The sequence below is a fragment of the Psammomys obesus genome, unplaced genomic scaffold, assembly GCF_907164565.1.
Source record: "Psammomys obesus unplaced genomic scaffold, mPsaObe1.curated_primary_1811, whole genome shotgun sequence".
In the NCBI taxonomy this organism is placed as follows: Eukaryota; Metazoa; Chordata; class Mammalia; order Rodentia; family Muridae; genus Psammomys; species Psammomys obesus.
Genome location: NW_026596125.1, coordinates 5942073 through 5961844, shown reverse-complemented (window position 1 = coordinate 5961844; position 19772 = coordinate 5942073). Strand labels below are relative to the sequence as shown.

The following is a 19772-nucleotide window of genomic DNA, read 5'->3' as shown; positions in this document are numbered from 1 at the left end:
TTGGTTTGGTTTGGTTTGGTTTGGTTTGGTTTGGTTTGGTTTGGTTTGGTTTGGTTTTTTGAGACAGAGGCTCTCATTGAACTTCAAGCTGGCCAATTCAGTTTGACTGGCTGGACAGCAAACTGCTGGGATCCTCTTGTTTCTATCTCCCCAGTATTGGGGTTTCAGAGTGGTGCTATGTGGGTGCTAAAAAAAAAATTAGACCGAGGTCCTTACGCTTGCATGACAAGAACTTTACCAACTGAATCATCACTTGTTTGTTGAGACAGGGTCTCATGTAGCTAAGGTTGGCCTTAAACTCCAGACCCTCTCTCTTCCGAATAATAGATCTATATTACCACACCTGGCTCTAAACAAATATTCTATTTTAATTTTTTGTTATCATCATCATCATTATTGTTACTTTTTTGGTTTTTGAGACAGGGTTTCTGTCTAGCCTTGGCTGTCCTGGACTCACTTTGTAGCCCAGGCTGCCCTCAAACTCACAGAGATCCTCCTGCCTCCGCCTCCCTGAGTGCTGGGATCACAGGCGTGCACCACAACACCCGGCTAAACATTCTATTTTTTAAAAATAAAACTGGAAAAAAAAATCCTTAAAAGCTGGAGGGGTGGTGGTAGCGCAGCACTTTAGTCCCAGTCTGTGGGAGGCTGAGGCAGGCAGAGCTCTGAGTTGCGGTCCAGCCTGGTCTGCAGAGTGAATTCTAGGACAGCCAGGGCTACACAGAGAAGCCCTGTCTAAAAACCAAACCAAAACAAACAGATTGATCCATCCATCCATCCATCCATACAACGAACTTAGCTAGGCATGGTAACACAGGCCTGTAATTCCAGCATTCAAAAATGGAGGAAGATCACAAACTAAGGCCAGCCTGAGCTACAAACAGAACGGAACAGCTCTGACAGTAGGCCCAGCAGTTAGTGAACATGCTGTACATGTGCCGTGTGCATCCAACCCCCAGGTTACACCTTTTTCTCATTTGGCTTCTCTTTCTCAACTTTTTTTTTTTTTCTTCAGTGTATGGGTGTCTCCCCTGCATATATGTTTGTGCGCCAGAGCGCCTAGTCCCTTGGGCAGGCCGGAAGAAGGCTTTGGATTCTCTGGAACTGGAGTATCGGGTAGCTGTGAGCTGTTCAGCCATGTGTGCTGGGAATCGAAGTGGTGTCCTCGAGAAGAGCAGTCAGTAGCTTTAACCGCTGAGCCATCTCTTCTTCCCTGACACACTCTATCCTAGAGAACACCGTTTGGGATGGCTTTATGTCAGTGGGTGAGAAAAGAGGCAAAATTGTTACGAGGAAACCCTATTAGGGGCCTGATAAATCAAAGTGTTTGTTGTTGGTTTGTTTGAGAAAGGGTTTCACTGTGTGTTCTTGGCTGGCCTGACCCTCACAATGTAGAGCAGGCTAGGCTAGAACTCGTGAACGATCTTCCTGATTCTGCCTCTTGAGTTCTAGGATCCCAGGCATGCACCACGTCAGGGTATCCATAACCCCCTGGGTTTTGCCTCTGTTAACCTAATATATGTCTTTTTTTTTTTTTTTTTTTTTTTTTTTTTTTTTTTTTTTTTTTGTCCTCAGAGCCCTCCCTCCATGGAGTTCGGGCTGCTCGGTGAGGCGGAGGCTCGGAGCCCTGCCCTGTCCCTGTCAGATGCTGGCACTCCACACCCTCCGCTTCCAGAACACGGATGCAAGGGCCAGGAGCACAGTGGTGAGCGCGCCCCCTTCTGGTGGTGGAGGAGAAAGCGTTCAGCCTTGATGGGGGTGGGATCTGGAGCGTCAACCCGAGCGAGAGCTAGCCCGAGGCTGAGGAATTCCTGGAGGTCCCGGAGCCAGAGAATCCGCACAGGCGCCAGCGCCCCGTGACCCGCCTCATTCTGATCCGCAGACTCGGAGAAGGCCTCGGCCTCACTGCCGGGCGGCTCCCCCGAGGACGGCTCGCTGAAGAAGAAGCAGCGGCGGCAGCGCACGCACTTCACCAGCCAGCAGCTGCAGGAGCTGGAGGCCACCTTCCAGAGGAACCGCTACCCCGACATGAGCACGCGCGAGGAGATCGCCGTGTGGACCAACCTCACCGAGGCCCGCGTGCGGGTATGGCCCCGCCTCACCCGCAGGCCCCCCCTTGCACGCACCTGGCTCTAGCGACGACCCCGAAGTGGCCGTGGCTCTGCGGCTGCGGGTGCCACGTCGGGCCCACCTCGGGCCCCGGGATCCCCACCCTCCTGCTGCCTTGCCTGCCGCCCCGATCTGCTCCCCAACCATCCTGCGGCCGCCTGCCTCCCTTCTGGGGGGGGGGCCGGCTCGGCGCGCCCCTCCCCCCAGCCCGCACCCCCTGCTGCCCCCGCCCTGTCGGCGCCCCCCGCCCCGTCGGCTCCCCGTGCTGCCCCCCGCCCCTCGGGCCCCCCCCCCCGGCCGCCCCGCCCCCTGACAGCGTTTCCCCTTCGCCCGCAGGTGTGGTTCAAGAACCGGCGCGCCAAGTGGCGGAAGCGGGAGCGCAGCCAGCAGGCGGAGCTGTGCAAGGGCGGCTTCGCAGCCCCGCTCGGGGGCCTGGTGCCGCCCTACGAGGAAGTGTACCCCGGCTACTCGTACGGCAACTGGCCGCCCAAGGCGCTCGCCCCGCCGCTCGCAGCCAAGACCTTCCCGTTCGCCTTCAACTCGGTCAACGTGGGGCCTCTGGCCTCGCAGCCTGTGTTCTCACCACCCAGCTCCATCGCCGCCTCCATGGTGCCCTCGGCCGCCGCCGCGCCGGGCACAGTACCAGGTCCCGGAGCCTTGCAGGGCCTGGGCGGGGCGCCCCCCGGGCTGGCTCCGGCCGCCGTGTCCTCCGGGGCAGTGTCCTGCCCTTACGCCTCGGCGGCCGCGGCCGCCGCCGCCGCCGCCTCCTCCCCCTACGTATACCGGGACCCGTGTAACTCGAGCCTGGCCAGCCTGCGGCTCAAAGCCAAGCAGCACGCCTCCTTCAGCTACCCCGCCGTGCCCGGGCCACCTCCGGCCGCCAACCTTAGCCCCTGCCAGTACGCCGTGGAACGGCCAGTGTGAGCCGCAGGTCTGTGGATCAAACCCGAGGGCGGGGCGGTAATTCGCAGCCTCCCGGACAGGGGTCGCCTGGACTGGCTCGCCCTCGTCCCGGGGTCTGAAAGGTGTGCCCGGGCACCCGGAGAGGGGCGGCAGGCTTCGAAGAGGGCCTCTCCCCTCACAGCCCCTAGGGGCGGTCTGACCCCTAAACGGAGATCGCGCCCCCGGGACTAAGGCCAGGAACAGGGACCAGCCTCCCAGGGCCGACTCACCCTTGGCCCATCCCGCCTTCTCCAGACAACCCCCACCCCCGTTTTCAAAGATCAATGAAATAAACGTGCGCGGACTGTCGAAGGCCTGATGATTCAGACTTGCGGTGGACGCCTCCTTCCCTTCATCCCTCCCGTTGTCCGAAAGGACAGCTGGATGTACAGGAACGGAGTGAGCGTCCAGGCCGCTAAGGCTCACTCCTTTCCTCCGGGATGGGGAAGCAGGGTCTTCTAGGGTAAAGGATTGTGAAGCTTGGTGTGTGACCAGCTAGTCGGCAGGCATCGTCCTATGATGGTGCTGTGACGCCACCTCGTGGTCACGAGGAGGACAGCTGGTAGGTCTGGTCTCCAAAGTTTACTTTGCAGGGATTTTGCGTCCTAGGAAGACTATGATTTTAGCCTTTGTTTCTCACTGTTCTTTCAGAGGCTTGGGCCTCTAACAGCAATAAAATTCTAGTCTGTAACAGACATTTATTAAGCGCCGACCAGGCCTAGGATTCTTTTTGAGTGTCTGTGTGTGCCTCCATCCTTCCACACACCCTAAGGCTTCCCACCCGCAGATCAGTTCCTGTTAGCAGCCTTCTCCCACCACAAAGTTCACTTTGGTCCTCTAAGTCCACAAATTCTCAAACTCATGTCGATCTCTTTAATTTAAAAAATAGAACAAGAAGAGAAAGATTTCTAAATATAAATATAAATAACTCAACTTTAAGGACCTCCGTCCTATCCCCTTCCTTGCTTTTCCTTCACGCTGAAGATAGAAACATCATCGTGCCAGACCACACCCCTATTCCAAGGGTGCCATTTCTTGGTTGTCATAGCTCCCTGCCACTTTGGGGTACATGTCCCATGGGGGAAACCATACAGGGAAGGCACCCTAGTCATTCTCCCACACCTAACCCTTAGTGCTATGGAGGAAAGCCCCAGGCTCCCTCTTTCTTTCCAACTCTCATTGGCTCTTGGACTTAGCTTTGCTCTTGGGCCTGAGGTAGGCTTGGTGGAAGAAATGAGCAAATAGGATGAAATAGGTCCCATATAACATAAAGGACCAGAAGAAGTGTTCTGTTGTTGTGTAGCATCCTTTTTCCTGCCTCCAGATGTAATTCAGGATGCCAAAGATAGCTCCCATTACCATTTGCAGGATCTGCAGGCTGGTGATGACCATGGGAAGCATGCTGGGGTGTTTGACCTTGGCAGCTTTCAGGGTGTAGTAGGTGTACATGATGGAATGTACACCCAAGTTCATGGTCATGAACCAGGCACCTGAAGGTACTTTGTTCTTGTATCCAAAGCTCGTGAACAGCAGCACTGTGCTGTGGTGGTACCAGTGCACAAAGATGAGTGGCCGCTTACGCAGGATGATGAAGGCCGTGTCTCCTGAGAGATGAGGAGGTCATAGCTGGCCACCACCCGGTGCGCAGACCACCCGCTGCCCGGGGGGGAGGGGGAGACAGAGCTCCCTGGGACCTAGGGGCAGGGAAGGGACTTTCCACACGATGGGAAAGGGAAGAGCTCTAAGGAGGAGTTTGACTCACTGGGCACCAGAGACAAAGCCTCTACACTCACCAAGTTCAACGATCTTGCTGAGAAGAAAGACGCAGGACCAGAATTTGACTACGAGAGCATCCGTGTGGCTGCCGAAGCACACGGTCTGCTTGAGGCCCAGCGTAAACAGCACGGTTCCCATGTACTCCCACATCCTCACTGTGCCCAGCATGCTGAAGGGAGACAGCACGATGCTGTAAGGGCCCATCCCCATCGGGATCAACTCTCCACGCCTGTCACCTCGTCGCTGGCCTGAAGGCAGGCTGTTACAGCTTTTGCCATCCTGGAGCCAATCTGGTGGATCTAACAAGTATTGCCCAGGAGATAAGGCTTGAGAGAAAGTCAGTCAATACAGGGGGAGGGGTGAAACTGAAAGTCAAGAACGGGGTTCTTGAAGTGGGCGAAAGAATATGGAGAGGAGGGGCTGGGAGAGTCGTTGGCGGCCTTTGAAGAGCAATTTAGAAACTGAGATATTTAAGGCTAGAGAAATGTGTTGGGCCGGGCACGTTTGCACACGCCTTTACTCTGAGCACTAAGGAGGCAAAGGCAGGTGATTCGCTGTGAGTTTCGAGGCCAACCAGGTCTACAAATTGAATTCCAGGACAGCTGGGGCTGTTATACAGAGAAAACCTGTCCTGGAAGACAGATGAGAAAGAGAAAGAGAGAGAGAGAGAGAGAGAGAGAGAGAGAATTTTATGAGTATGAATGGAATGGAGTAGAGCCTAGAATTTGTATTCCCAGAACTCGGGAGGCTGTGTTCAGGAGGCTGTGATGAATTTGGAACCGGACAGCAGTTATACAGTGGCTACTAGAGCTGTCTAGGATACAGCATGAGAACCTGTCTTTGAAAGTAAACTTTTTTTTTTTTTTTTTAAGGGATAGAACAGAACAGAGACTGTCATCTTGGGCCCAAGAAAGAGAAAAACAAGGTACTATGGGAAAGAAACCAATGCAGCCAAGGACTTTAGGAGCCCTGAAGAATAAAATGGAGAGGTGGGGACTAAAGGCTAGGCAGGGGATGGGGTAGAGCAGAGCCTTACCTGAATATGGCCAGGCAGAAGGACCAGAGGATGAGAGGCCCCTGCAGGCTGAAGCCCTTCCGTGCTCTCATGTAGTTCTGGCCAACAATGATGAGCAACAGATAGACCACCACTATGAGGAATGAGCTAACCCTGGAGAGCAGAAAGCAGGTGGCATCACAGTGGGCACTGCCTAAAGGAATGCCCACTCATCTCCCTCAAGGGGCTCCTGGAGCCTGGGGTGCCAGCACTGTGACATTTTGGGGAAGTGTGTGTGTGTTGAGGGTGACACTTAGCATCATTCATGGGTATAAAGCACCTAGCGCAGGGCAAGGGCCACCGGGAGATCTCTGTGATTACTTTCTCAGGCAGATGGAAGTTGTCTGCCTCCAGCCAAAAACTACTCCATCCAGGGCTGTGGTGTAAGAGCCGTGCAGCAACACCTTCTGTCTGATTGGCTCATGACAAGTTGACTACACAAAAAAAATCACTCCACAAAACACATCTGGAATGCCTTGGGGCTAAGACAGAAAGCCTTGGGAAAGCTTTGGAAGGGTTCCAAACTCTGTTTCATCTTTACATCCAAGAAGATGGGACCTTTGGGGAACGTGATAATTGTGTAGGACAAGCTGGTCCTAGGCAGGTTCTCTCTCTTTCTGTCTCTCTCTGTGTGTCTCTGTATGTGTCTCTGTCGGTCTCTCTCTGTGTGTCTATCTCCCTGTCTCTGTGTCTGTCTGTCTGTCTCTCTCCCTCTGCGAGCCACCTAACAGTGCTTCATTCAGGTCACTCTCATTCCTCAGTTGTAGTTACCATATATATATATATTTTTTTTTCTTTGCTTTTGTCTCCTCCCACACCCCTCTCCCCCACCTTCTCCCTCCTGGATCCTTTCTTCCAGCTCTAATCTCTTTGCGATGTACCTTAAAGGACGGGACGGGGCGGGGGGCTCTGAGCCAGTACCCGGGCGGCGTCGGAAACATGACAGGCATTCATTCCCTGTCTCCACTCCCCTCAAAGCAGTTGGTCCTTCCCCCTCACCAGGTCTCACCAGTACTCCTCCAAAAAGGGCCTTAGGTCCCGCGACATCTCGAAGTTATAGGGTTGGATCAGCTCCGCTCTTAAACCACGTGACAAATTCATGGACATGTCCATTTCGATTTTGCAGACGAAGAGGTTCAGAGCTTGGGGGCGGGGTGGGTGGGGGGTCTGGTGAGAGCCAAGGGAGTGGAAGATGGAGTGGATCTCAGAAGGAAAGAAAACCAAGGCAGAAAGAACTTGTGTGTAGGCAGGAGGGCCTCGGAGCCTGGTGCCCGCGCCGCTAACCAGCCGCTCGCGCGGCGGTCGCCGCGGCTGCGATATATAGCGCCAATTGCCAAACTGGGGACCCAGGCGGTGCCAGACCAGCTCCCGCCCTCGGCAGTTATCCAATCTCAGCTAAGCGTCAACTCTGCCCCGCCCCTGGGCCTCATTCGCTTCTGGTCTCTGACTGGTCTTCCTCAAGGAACCAAGCACGCCCCGAATTCGTCCCCTCCCCTTTTTTAATTCCACCAGCTGCTCCAGGTTGGCTCCTAAGCGCGCCCCCCCACCGCTGCCGCCCCAGTCCTTGGTTTCACCGAATACCCAGGCAGACCAGTCTTCCTCTGGCACAAGCCAGCTGTAGCCTTTGACTCATTTTGCTTTAATCTTCACCTACTTGGCAGTGAAGAGAAAGTGTTGGCCGCCGGTGCCCACTTCCAGAGATGGGGGGCGACAATTTCCTTGGGAAACCCAGGCTGAAACAAGGGAGACCAAGGTGGGCCATGAAGACCCACTCTGATCACTGCCGTCTCCTGTGCTGGTGGGAGGAAGAAGACGAATTTGGTAAATTTTACTGTTAAGTTGTTGATGTTACTATTTGAGGAGGCGGCACGCAAGCTGTTATGATTTCATTATAGTTTCCGGAACTGTCCTGTCTGACGCCCAGTAAAAACTTTGAAGAGAAAAATGGGGTCACCCTCTGAGCTCCTTGTCCTCAGGTGCGGGAGAAGCTTCGAAGGGTTTACAGAAGCTGGTGAGCCAGTGGCCTTCCTTCGGCCTGCTGTTCCTCTTCCTAACGTGAACCTGTCTAAACGAATCTACTCCTTCACCGATGTATCTAGTCCCAGTAAACAAAATGCTTCGAAACTTGTAAGCCTTTATTTGGCTGCCCCTTGTTTCTTCCTTGGCTTTATGAACAGGCAAGCTAGAAGGCTTGAGAACAGTTTGAGAGGAGATGGGAATCTGCAAAACAAGTGTAAAGAAACATATGAGCTGGGCAATGGTAGAACACGCCTTTAGTCCCGCGCTTGGGAGGCAGGCTGATCCCTGAGTTCGAGGCCAGCCTGGTCTATACAGTGAGTTCCAGGACAGCCAAGGCTACACAGAGAAACCCTGTCTCAAAAAAAAAAATACATAAATAAAATAAGAAAGAGAGAGAGAGAAAGAAAGAAAGAAAGAAAGAAAGAAAGAAAAGGAAGGAAGAAAGGAAGATGAAATATTTCAGGGGCTGGAGAGATGGCTCAGTGATGACAAGCATTTGCCATGCAACCATGAGGACCCACCCCAGTTCAGAACCTGACACCACCTAACAAGCTGGTGTCCTGTCCTTCCCCTGTAATGCCAGGGCTGTGGGGACAGAGACAAGAGGTTTGCAGGAGCTTGCTGCCCGCCAGCCTAGCAGAAAATCACAGGCTCTGGGTTTCAAGGGAATAACTCCCACACACATACACCACGTTCACACACACACAAACACACAGAAAAATAGCAGTTTTGTTTCTTTTTTTTTAAGGTTTAGTTGGGCTGAAGAGATGGCTCAGTGGTCAAGACCGCCCGCTGCTCTTCCAGAGGACCCCGTTTCAATTCCCAGCACCCTTCCAGCTCACAACTGTCTGTACTCCAGTTCCAGAGGATCTGGCATCCTCACCTAGACATGTGTATGGGCAGGCAAAACACCACATAAGGATAAATCAATTTTTAATTTTTAAAAACTATGTTTTTTGAATCTTTGTGTTTACGTCTGTGTTAAACGTAACCTTTTGTGCACAGGTGCCCTTAGAGGCCAGCTGGTTACTGGCAGTTATGAGTGGCTCAACATGGGTGCTAGGAATTGAACTCGGGTCCTCTGAAAGTGTTCCTTTTGTTGTTGTTGTTTTATTTTGGTTTTGTGTGTGTTTCGAGACAGAGTTTCTCGATGTAGTTCTGGACTTGTTTTGAGACCAGGCTGGCTTTGAACTCAGAGATCAGCCTGCCTCTGCCTCCCAAATGCTGGCATTACAGGCATGCACCACTACGCCTGGCTTCCAAAGAAGATTTTAATAATAAAATATTTAGGGCTAGAGGGGTAGTTCAGTGATTAAGAACACTGGCTGCTCTTCCAAAAGACCTGAGTTCAGTTCCCAGCACCCACAAAGCAGCTCTCAACTATCTATAACTCTACTCCCAAGGGCTCTGATGCCTTTTCTGCCCACCATTAGCAACAGATATCCATGTAGGCAAAACACCCATACTCATAAAAACAAATAATAATTTAAAATTAAATATTTAAATCTAAATATGAATAAGCCAGCTATGGTGAGGCCCCCTGGAATCCCAGCAGGAGAAAAACAGATCAGGAGTTCAAGGTATGAAGCCATCCTGGACTACATTAGGCCTATCTCAGAAGAAAGAGATACACACCAAGATACATACATCCCCCACACACACACGCCTGGACACCCACACAAAATAAATAAATAAAATTTAATTATCTAAAGTAAATCCCAAAGCCTCTACAGCCAGGAGGCCCATGCGGGCTCCAACCGCCGCTGCAGGCGCTGTCTTGTGGAAGGAGGAAGTGTGGAGCTCTGCCTCTTACCTGTGAATGACTCAGGTGTGCATCGCTTTGTCTCTCTCTTCACCTCTCACCTGGTTACCAGAGCCATCCCACCACTGAGGTCACACTAACTGGCTGCCCTTTAGCCTACTTTAAAGACAGTACATGTCTTTCTTTATTGTCCTGGGACTGAAAAATTGTTCCCAAACCTGGCTGTTCACCAGGTTCATGTGCCTCAGCCCTAGACGCCTCCTTAGACAATCTCTGTCCAACCTTTCAGAAGCAGTTCTGTCAAAATTCTAAGTTGTATCCTGTTGCTTTCCTACCTATAACCTTCCATAACCCCTAATTGCTTCACTCCCAGCCTGAATCCCAGAAGTCAACAGAGAGAACATGTTTGATGGGCGAAGAACAGGTGAAACAATGACTATTAAAAAGATAATGTGGTTGCGGGGAGGGCTGGAGAGATGGCTCAGTGGTTAAGAACACTGTCTGCTCTTCCAGAGGACCCGGGTTCCATTTCCAGCCCCACATTGTCTGTAATGCCATTTCCAAGGGATCTGACACCTTCACACTAATGCACATTAAATAAAATTAAATAAGTTATTTTAAAAAAAAAATAACACGAGCCAGCAAGATGACTCAGTTAAAGGGGTTTGCTGTCAAGCCTGACAGCTATGATTTGATCTCTGGGATCCACAAATCGTGCCCGTGTGCGCTCTCCTGAGGTGCACATTCACACTGTTCCCACCTTATCTGCAAAATCAGTGAGCTAAAAAAATGCAAGACAACGTCTCATGATATAACCCTGGCTGCCTTGGGACTTGCTCTGTAGATGAGAATGACCTTGAACTCACAGAAATCCACGTGCCTCTGCCTCCCAAGTATGGGAATTAAAGGTGTGCACTGCTACAAAATAAAGTCACCATGACTGACTGCTACAAATAAAGACCGTAACAGTATTGGAGTGGAGAGGTGGCTCAGTGGTTAAGAGCACTGGCTGATTTACCAGAGGACTGGAGCTCTATTCTCTGCACCCACACACCAGCTCACAAACATCTGTAACTCCATTTCCTGTGGATCTGATGTCCTTGCCTGGCCCCCAAGGGCGCTGCACACATGAAAATCACTCTCCTAACACCAGGCACAGAGTGTGACAGATGGAATTCTTGGTCTGTAAACCTGGGTGACGCTCTTTGCTATCTTTTTTACAGTCACTGTTTCTTGACAGCTCTCCTGAAAGCTTCAGCCAAGAGCAAGGGCTGACAACATAGGTTGTGAGCAAGGTAGCTAGCTCGGGGCATGGCTTAAGAAGTTTAATTTGCCTCTTGTGTTTTCTGGCTCCAGGTCACTGCCTGCTGTGCCTGGGCATTCTCATCCAACTTCTGTCTCCCATGTGCAACTGTCTATTGACCTCTCCGCCGGTATATTCCGGTTTAGCACTCTCAGATAAACCCATGAAAAAGAAGTTATAGCCAGGAGTGGCAGTACACCTTTAATCCCAGCATGATGGAGGCAGAAGCAGGAATCTCTCAGAGTTCGAAACCAGTCTGGTCTGTATAGTGAGTTCCAGGACAGCTGGGACTACACAATAAAACTCTGACAAAAACAACAACAAAAAAGTATTGCTATCTTCTTAAATTTTTCAAAAATAGGCAGATCTTCTCAGCCACCAATTATCTCATCTCTTCAGTCAGAGACTGTTTCGTTTTGTTTCCTTCCTCCAGGGGACATCAAACACTAGCATTTCTGCTAGAAGTGGCATAGTCACGAGAAGTTTGCTCTTCAAATTCTGTCTCCAAGAGTCACTTAGCACCCCTTGGACTTAGCTTTCCAGTCTGTAAAATGGGGACAAAACCCTCCTCAGAAGGATGTTTACGAAGATCACAAGGAACCACATGTTAAAGAGCATTGCACAGCTGGTGTGAGGCCTTGTGCTTAGAAATCCCAGCACTTGGACAGAGGAGGCGGGAAGATTATGTCCAGTACAAGGCCAGGGTGAACCGAGTTTCAGATCAGCCCAGGCTATATAGAGCCAGACGGTGTAAAAAGCCAAAACCACACCAACCAAACAAAAAGCACATTAAATAACATTATGCACTGAGGAGACACTAATAATTGCCTAAAAGGTGACTTTATGAAGTTCAGCTTATTTTCAATAAAATTCAGCTAAACTACCTTAAAAGCAAAGTCATGATTGGAGACTGCCTTTGGAATCTTGGAACGCAGTTAGCACTCCTGAACTGTAATCTTTACATTGACGATGCTGTCCATCGGGAGATATAATAAAAAAAATGTGAAAATAAAATAAAGCAAAATAAAAATATAAAGGTCTGAGTGCAGTAAAAAAAAAAAATGATGATGATGGTCACTGTTTGTTTATGTATATTTTGCCACAATTTTAAAACTTCAAGGGAAGAGCCATGAAAGGGGCACAGAGTTTTCAGTGCGGCAAATGAAGAGTCACTGTGTGTAAAGACCATATTCTCAGCCCTATCTATGACTCCTGATAAATGGCTATAAGCCAACACAAACAGGTTGGTTTCAGCCGCCCCAGCCCTTCCAAATCTGCCTCGGCCGCCAGAGGCACTTCTATTATGGCAACTGCTTTTCTGCTTCCCTAGCTGCCACCATTACAGGCTCCCTTCCTCCTCGTCCTCCTACCCCTTCCTCCCCCCCTCCCCGCTCCTCCGTCCTCCTCCTCCCCCTCCTCTTCAGCTGTGATTATTAAGATTATTACAGTTTATGCTATCCTTGACCATGAGTGCCGGGCTCATGGGCATGGGCACAGTCAGGGCTGGCTGCCTAGATCTTCCTAAAGTTCACAGTTTGTAACCCTGGCACTTGAGAGGCTGAGGTAGGAGGAATCGCTTGGGCTTCATAGCAAGACCCCTTCTCAGAAACAAGAAAGCACACATCAGTCGGCTCGGCTCACGCCGCCTTCACTCCCTTTTGTAGGTGTCTGCTTGCGTGTAGCGTATATGCATCTGTAGCATAGGCAGGTGTTCACACGGGTTTGTGTGTGTGTGTGTGTGTGTGTGTGTGTGTGTGTGTCAGCAGGAGTGCATGCAAAATCTGTGCATTTCTGTGCACATACGTGTGGAGACCGAAGGCTGACTTTACTCTTTTGAGACACTGCCTCTCACTGGCTGTGGAGCTCTGGTTTGGAGCTGGCGGAGCAGCAAGCTCTGGGCTGCTTGTCTCCTCAGCTCCCCTCCTCCCCAGTGCTGGGGTTGCGGACACGTGCCTGGCTTTCCCCGAGGGAGGTGGGCTGAGTGTCCCTCAGCCTCCATGTCATTCCTCTTTAAGGATGACACTCAAGTCCTCAGGACAAATATCAGATTCCTTAGTTTAGTGTGAATCACTCAGTCTCTTCCAGCTGACGTCCCAGCATCCCTCGGCCCCAGCGCTGGATAGTTTTGCCATAATATAAGACTTAGGGCTCCATGTATCTCCCCTTTTTCTCTGCATTCGGTTCCCTTTTTGAGGACATCATTTTCTCTCCTGGAAAACTGTATCCACTGTTGGGCTCTAAAGTTACTTGTTTGTTTTTAAAGACTAGCCAAAGCCAGAAGTGGTGGCACAAGCTCGTAATCCTTGCTCTTGGGAGGTAGGGGCTGGAGGATTAAGAATTCAAAGCCGTCCCCAGCTACACAGAGTGAGTCTGAGGCCACCTCGGGTGGTCTTTGCATCTTAGAACAAAACCAACAAAAAACAAGTTGGTTTTCCAGATAGAATCAACCTCATTCTTATCTTCTACCCAGAGACCTTTGTCCAAACTGCCTACCAATACCGTGCTTCCTGTAACATACAGGCAGCCACGAACTTTCTGCGCTAGCCTTGCTCCTCCGAATGTCTCTCGTCACTAGGTCACTCATCCTTGAGAACACTGCCTGAGCACATGGTTGACGCTCAAAATGTCTGTGGCCTTGAACTGAATATGTACCTAAGTGGAAATATAAACAATAAACATACATATATATTTTAAAAGACTCGACTTCCTTAGTAATTAAGGAAGTGAAAATTAAAGACTATGTATAATATCATTCTGATTAGCAGCTATTAAAACAAGCAAAATTATCTAACGCTGGCCAGAGCTTTAGGGAACAGGTCTATTCACATCTGACTAATAGCCATGTAAATTTTCATAATCCATCTAAAGCAGGATTAAGCAATACTCAGCAAGAGGTAATTGATTTTTTTTTCCTTGTTGTTTAGGGGTTTGGGGGGGTTGTTTGTTTTAACACAGAGTCTCTCTGTGTAGCCCTGGCTGTCCTGAAACTCATTCTGTAGATCAGGCTGGCCTCAAACTCAGAGCTCCACCTGCCTGTCTCCCAAGTGCTAGTCAAAATATACATAAAATAATAAATAATGGAAATAATATGTCAGTCTGGGGGTGATGGTGCATGGCTTTCAGAAGGCAAGAGGCAAGTGGAGTTCGAGGCCAGCCTGGTATACAAAGAGAGTTCCAGGACAGCCAGGGCTGTTACATAAAGAAACCTCAAAAAAAAAAAAAAAAAAAAAAAGCGAACAAACAAAAAGAAAATAGAATGTCAATGGAACTTAAAACAACAGATAGACAGAATTAACCCATTCGTGGGTGTCTACATTGTTGACTACTAACAATACAATAAATAAAGCTTGCACCTATCACAGTATGAAGAAACGTGAAACCAGATTTATGACACAACATAAAAGAAAAACAATTCAAGGCCATATCTACTCCATTATGCAAATGCTCTAAAATCAGCTGCCAGGCCTGGTGGTGTACACTTGCAATCCCAGCACTCAGGAGACGAATGTAGGATTGCCATTGGTGTAAGGCCAGGCCAGGCTACAGAGTGAGCACCAGCCCAGCGAGAGCGATGAAGCAAGACTGTTCAATACAGAGAAACAAGGCTGTGTGTAGAGTGCCTGCCTAGCATGCAAGAGTTCCTGAGTTCAGCTCCCAGCACCGCATAAAATGAGCTTGCTGGCACAAGCCTGCAGCTCCAGCTTGTGAAGGCGTGCGAAGGATCAGAAGTCCGAGGTCATCCGCAGCCACTACAGTGGGCTCAGGACAGCCTAGGTTACAAGACATCCTGTCTACAAACAAAAAGCAAAGTAAAGCAAGACAAAACAAAACAAACAACAATAGCAAAACGTAGCTGTGTATGGGGCCATATACCATTACCCAGCTCCCAGAAGTTGAGAAATAAAGGCAAGAGGACCAGGAGTTCAAGGCCAGCCTCAGATATATTGCAACACGGAGCTCAGCCTGGGCTGCATGAGACCTCATCTCAAAAATGAATAAATAAATGTCTTTAACCCCAGCATTTTGGGGGCAAAAATGGGATCTCTGTGAGCAGAAGATCGGCCTGATTTATGTAGTGTGTGCTGGAAGAGCCAGAGCTAGAAAGTGTCTCAAAAACAAACAAACAAACAAACAAACAAACAAACAAAAAAAAAACACAAGACATTCTCAAGGTATTATGTTAAGTTTTAAACTGATAAGCTTGATTGTCCCTTTTAGAGGCCCTCTGTGGCAAGCTCCTGTCCTGTTCCCCATTTTCTCCTTCTTCCAATCTCCGTCCCGTTCACCTTTCTGAATGAGGATTGAGCATCTTACCCAGGATCCTCCTTCTTGTTCAGCTTCTTTAGGTGTACAGATTTTAGTATGATTATCCTATATTATATGTCTAATATCCACTTATAAGTGAGTATATACCATGTGTGTCTTTCTGCTTCTAGGATACCTCACTTAGGATGATCTTCTCTAGATCCCACCATTTGCCTGCAAATTTCATGATTTCCTTGTTTTAAATCACTGCATAGTAATTCATTGTGTAAATGTACCACAGTTTCTGTATCCATTCCTCAACTGAGGCACATCTGGGTTGTTTCCAGCTTGTGGCTATTACAAATAAAGCTGCTACTATGAACATGGCTGAGCAAATGAAAGACTCCACCCAGCAGTGTATCAAAACATATGCTGAGACTCATAGCCAAACTTTAGGCAGAGTGCAAGGTATCTTATGAAAGAAGGGGAAGATAGAAAGACATGGAGGGAACAGGAACTCCACAAAGAGAGCAACAGAACCAAAAAATATGGGCCCAGGAGTCTTTTCTGAAACTGATACTCCTACCAAGGACCATGCATGGAGATAACCTAGAACCCCTGCACAAATGTAGCCCATGGCAGTTCAGTGTCCAAGAGGGTTCTCTAGTAATGGGAACAGGGACTGTCTCTGACAAGAACTCAGGGGCTGGCTCTTTGATAACTTCCACCTGAGGGGGGAGCAACCTTACCAGTCCACAGAGGAAGATAATGCAGCCAGTCCTGATGAGACCTGATAAGCTATGGTCAGATAGAAGGGGAGGAGGACCTCCCCTATCACTGGACTGGGGGAGGGGCATAGGAGAAAAAGAGGGAGGGAGGGTGGAACTGGGAGAGGACGGGGGAGGGGGCTGCAGCTGGGATACAATGTGAATAAACTGTAATTAATATAAAATAAAATTTAAAAAGATTAACTGTTCCTCAGATGAACAAGTATTTTTTTAGAGAAAAAAATACTGAAAAAGTATTTTTTTAGAGAAAAAATACAGAAAAAAACTGTAAGAAAAATTGGACAAAAAAGTAAATCAAAGGGGATGGAGAGATGGCTCAGTGGTCAAGAGCACTGGCTGCTCTTCCAGAGGACCCGGGTTTGATTCTCAGCACCCACATGATAGTTCACAACTGTCCATAACTCCATTTCCAAGGGTTTTGGCACCCTCTCACAGACTTACATGCAGGCAAAACACCAATGCACATAAGATAAAAGTAAATACTAACAAATATACCAAAACACTAATAGAGTTTGTCTCTGGGTGATAGAATTATTGTTTTTATTTATTTTTAAAGTCTTTATATGTTAAATTATTTTATATTTAGCAAATACTCAAAATGAATACTATTTGTGTTGGAATTCTTTTGGCTTTGGCTTGATTGATTGATTGAGTTTGATGCTGGAGCTTTCCCTCAGGCTTTGATGTGAGGTACTCTGGCCATCTTTCCCACGTGTTCTCTCACTAACTGGCTTTTGTGTTGGCAGGTCTCCTGCGTGAGCACTTTGTCCTGCGGTCCTATGAGTCTCTATCAAATTCATCTTTTCCCCAGCATTTTAACTGCCTTGGTTTTTCGACCTGGCATTTTGCTGTTTCCTTTTCTCATCTTTTTATCTCTGTAAAGCTTTGTAGAGTCTCTTCCCTGACCCAACCTCCTTTTCCTAGCCTCTCTCACTTTCTAGCTCACACTTATGATTTCACTGATTGTGTTATTGTTTCGTTGTCAGGTTTCTTGTCTGTCTTTGTTTAGGACACAGGGTATCATAGCCCAGGCTGCCTTCCAATCTACCCGAGTCAGGTGGCCCTGACCTCCTGATGCTTCTGCTTCTACCTCCCAAGTGAGCACAGAGGCTCACAACACTTCCAGTAATTCCCCCTCTATATTAGCTTCCCTGGCTGAGACAGGGTCTCACTCTACTGGCCTGGCTGTCTTGGAACTTGCCATGCAGACCAAGCTGGCCTTGACGGGCAGAGATTCACCTGCTTTTGCCTTCTGCATGCTGAGATTAAAGGTGAACACCCTGGATCTCTGTGAGTTCCAGAACAGCCAGGGCTACACAGAGAAACCCTGTCTCTGAATAGAAAGGGAGGAGGAGTGGATGCAGGGAGGACAGATGGGGGAAAAGGACTGGGAGGAGAGGAGGTAGGGAAACAGCCAGGATAGATAGATAGACAGACAGAGGAAATGTCACCGCCTGGAAAGAGACTTATTTTTATCTGTGCTTATGAGTATGTGTCTTTATATGTGTGCCACATGCATGTGGAGGCTCTCACAAGTTTGAAGTGGGGTGGGAATGGGGGGTCAGGTCCCGTGAAGCTGAGGGTACAGTGTTTGTGCTAGAAACTGAACTCAGGTGCTCTGAAAGAGGAGCCAGTGCCTGTACCTGCTGAGCCGTCTCTGCAGCCCCTTCTGTATCCCTGCTCAGATTTCCAGTTGCCTGTCAGGGTTGTCGACCTGCCTACTTGGCCTGTTACAGGCAACTTACACTCAGGTAAAACCCTTCTTTCAGGCCTGCTATGTTTGCCACTTTTTGTTTCCATTATTGCCACAAAGAAGTAAGTTCTGAAGCAGCAGCAGCTTCTTCCACACCTCCTCCTCCTTCTCTTCTTCCTCTTCCTCTTCCTCCTCTTCCTCTTCTTCCTCCTTCAGGGAGAGATTCTTTAAAAAAAAAAAAAAAGATTTATTTACATGCACCAACCAAGGACCATGCATGGAAAGGACCTAGAGCCCCTGCTCAGATGTAGACCATAGGCAGCTCCGTCTCCATGTGGGTCCCCTAGTAAGGGGAGCAGGGGCAACACTGACATGAATTTGTTTGTCAGCTCTTTGATCACCTCCCCCTGCGATGGGCAGCCTTGCCAGGCCACAGAAGAAGACAATGCAGCCAGGCCTGATGAGACCTGATAGGTTAGGGTCAGATAGTAGGGGAAGAGGACCTCCCCTATCAGTGGACTAGGGGAGGGCATAGGGGGAGAAGAGGGAAGAAGGATGGGACTGGGAGAAGATGAGGGTGTAGGCTACAGCCAGGATACAAAGTGAATAAACTGTAATAAATAATAAATCAATAAAAAACAAAAAGTGAAAAAATATTTATTTATTATTTATACAGCATTCTGCCTGCACACTGGAAGAAGGCACCAGATCTCACTTTAGATGGTTATGAGCCACCTTGTGGTTGCTGGGAATTGAACTCAGGACTTCTGGAAGAACAGTAAGTGTTCTTAAGCTCTGAACCATCTCTCCAGCCCCAAGGGAGTGATTCTTTAGACAGGGTCTTGGTAGCCCAGGCTGACTTTGATTTCCTCATCTTCCTGTCTCAGTTTCCTGAGTTCTGGGTGCCATGCCTGGCAAACTCCTATGTGTCTAAAAACAGCTGTCTACATCATTTGGGCTGTCTCTACAAAAATTAAAATGGAACCCTTGTTGTTCAAAATTATCAAAAATTTTAAATCATCAACAGTAATGCATCAAACTACCTCTTCTTTTTCCACTGTAAAAGGATTGCTCTGCCAAGGACAGTGGCGCACACCTTTAGTCCCAGCATTTGGGAGGCAAAGGCAGAAGAATTTGAGGCCAGCCTGGTCTACAGAGTGAGTTCCGGAACAGAGCTACACCGTGAGACACTGTCTCAAAGGAAGCAAGGATTGATCTAAGGGGCTGAGGACATGACTTGGTGGTTGGGTGCTGGCCCGAGTTAGCACCACATAAAACTAGGTGAGGCAGCACATGCGTGTAATCCCATTACTAGGTGACAGAGCAGGAGGAGCAGAAATTCAAAGTCGTTTCCCTCCTACGTACCAGCTTCAGGCTAGCTTGGCATACAGACCTTGTCATTTAAAAAAAGTCATAGGTGAAATTGCTATAGTTTCCAGAACTGGAGAGATAGACAGTCTAATATGGAGAATCACTACACCCCGCAGCAGGAACCCTTCACACAGCCTTTGCTATCATAAGGAATCCTAAACTTGAGACTAATAAGAGCTTAAAGATCTCCTCCAGGTCTTTCTATCTCCCCGCTCCTTTCATAAGATTCCCTGCACTCTGCCCAAAGTTTGGCTATGAGTCACAGCCTCTGCTTCGATACCTCCATCAGTGGAGTCTTTCAGAGGCCCTCTATGGTAGTCTCCTGTCCTGTTCCCTGTCTTCTCCTGCTTGCGATGCTTTCGAATGAGGATTAAGCCTCTTCCCTAGGGTCTTCCTTGTTGTTTAGCTTCTTTAGGAGTATAGACTTTAGTATGTTTGTCCTATGTTATATGTCTAATATCCACTTATGGGAGAGTATATACCATGGGTGTCTTTCTGCTTCTGGGTTACCTCGCTCAAGAGGATCTTTTCTAGATCCCATCATTTGCCTGCAAATTTCATGATTTACTTGTTTTTAAGAGCTGAGTAGTATTCCATTGTATAAATTACCACAGTTTCTGTATCCATTCCGCCATTGAGGGATATCTAGGTTGTTTCCAGATTCTGGATATTACCAATAGAGCTGCTACAAACATAGACCCAAAAAACCC

The 19772-nt window shown here is 48.8% G+C and overlaps 2 protein-coding genes across 2 annotated transcripts; one reads left to right on the top strand and one right to left on the bottom strand.

The window, feature by feature from the left end:
• Positions 1–1587: 1587 nt before the first annotated feature.
• Positions 1588–3685, top strand: Pitx3 (paired like homeodomain 3). Its single transcript, XM_055591627.1, has 3 exons — positions 1588–1705; positions 1883–2085; positions 2446–3685. The coding sequence occupies exons 1-3, from the start codon at positions 1588–1590 to the stop codon at positions 3031–3033; spliced, it is 909 nt and encodes a 302-aa protein (XP_055447602.1). The 3' UTR covers positions 3034–3685.
• Positions 3686–3985: 300 nt separating this feature from the next.
• Elovl3 (ELOVL fatty acid elongase 3) lies at positions 3986–6994 on the bottom strand. Its single transcript, XM_055591717.1, has 4 exons — positions 6891–6994; positions 5864–5995; positions 4845–4996; positions 3986–4655 (listed from the first exon to the last, which is right to left on the bottom strand). Exons 1-4 carry the CDS (start codon positions 6992–6994, stop codon positions 4228–4230), a joined length of 816 nt encoding a protein of 271 aa, XP_055447692.1. The 3' UTR covers positions 3986–4227.
• Positions 6995–19772: the final 12778 nt, after the last annotated feature.

Excerpts from the sequence above, each read along its gene's own strand:
- Elovl3 (XM_055591717.1), bottom strand. The coding sequence starts at position 6,994 with ATGGACATGTCCATGAATTTGTCACGTGGTTTAAGAGCGGAGCTGATC. Across the intron at positions 4,997-5,863 it reads TTCTGCCTGGCCATATTCAG|CATGCTGGGCACAGTGAGGA; the intron begins GTAAGGCTCTGC and ends GTCTCCCTTCAG. Across the intron at positions 4,656-4,844 it reads CAGCAAGATCGTTGAACTTG|GAGACACGGCCTTCATCATC; the intron begins GTGAGTGTAGAG and ends CTCATCTCTCAG.
- Pitx3 (XM_055591627.1), top strand. The coding sequence starts at position 1,588 with ATGGAGTTCGGGCTGCTCGGTGAGGCGGAGGCTCGGAGCCCTGCCCTG. Across the intron at positions 1,706-1,882 it reads CAAGGGCCAGGAGCACAGTG|ACTCGGAGAAGGCCTCGGCC; the intron begins GTGAGCGCGCCC and ends TCTGATCCGCAG. Across the intron at positions 2,086-2,445 it reads TCACCGAGGCCCGCGTGCGG|GTGTGGTTCAAGAACCGGCG; the intron begins GTATGGCCCCGC and ends CTTCGCCCGCAG.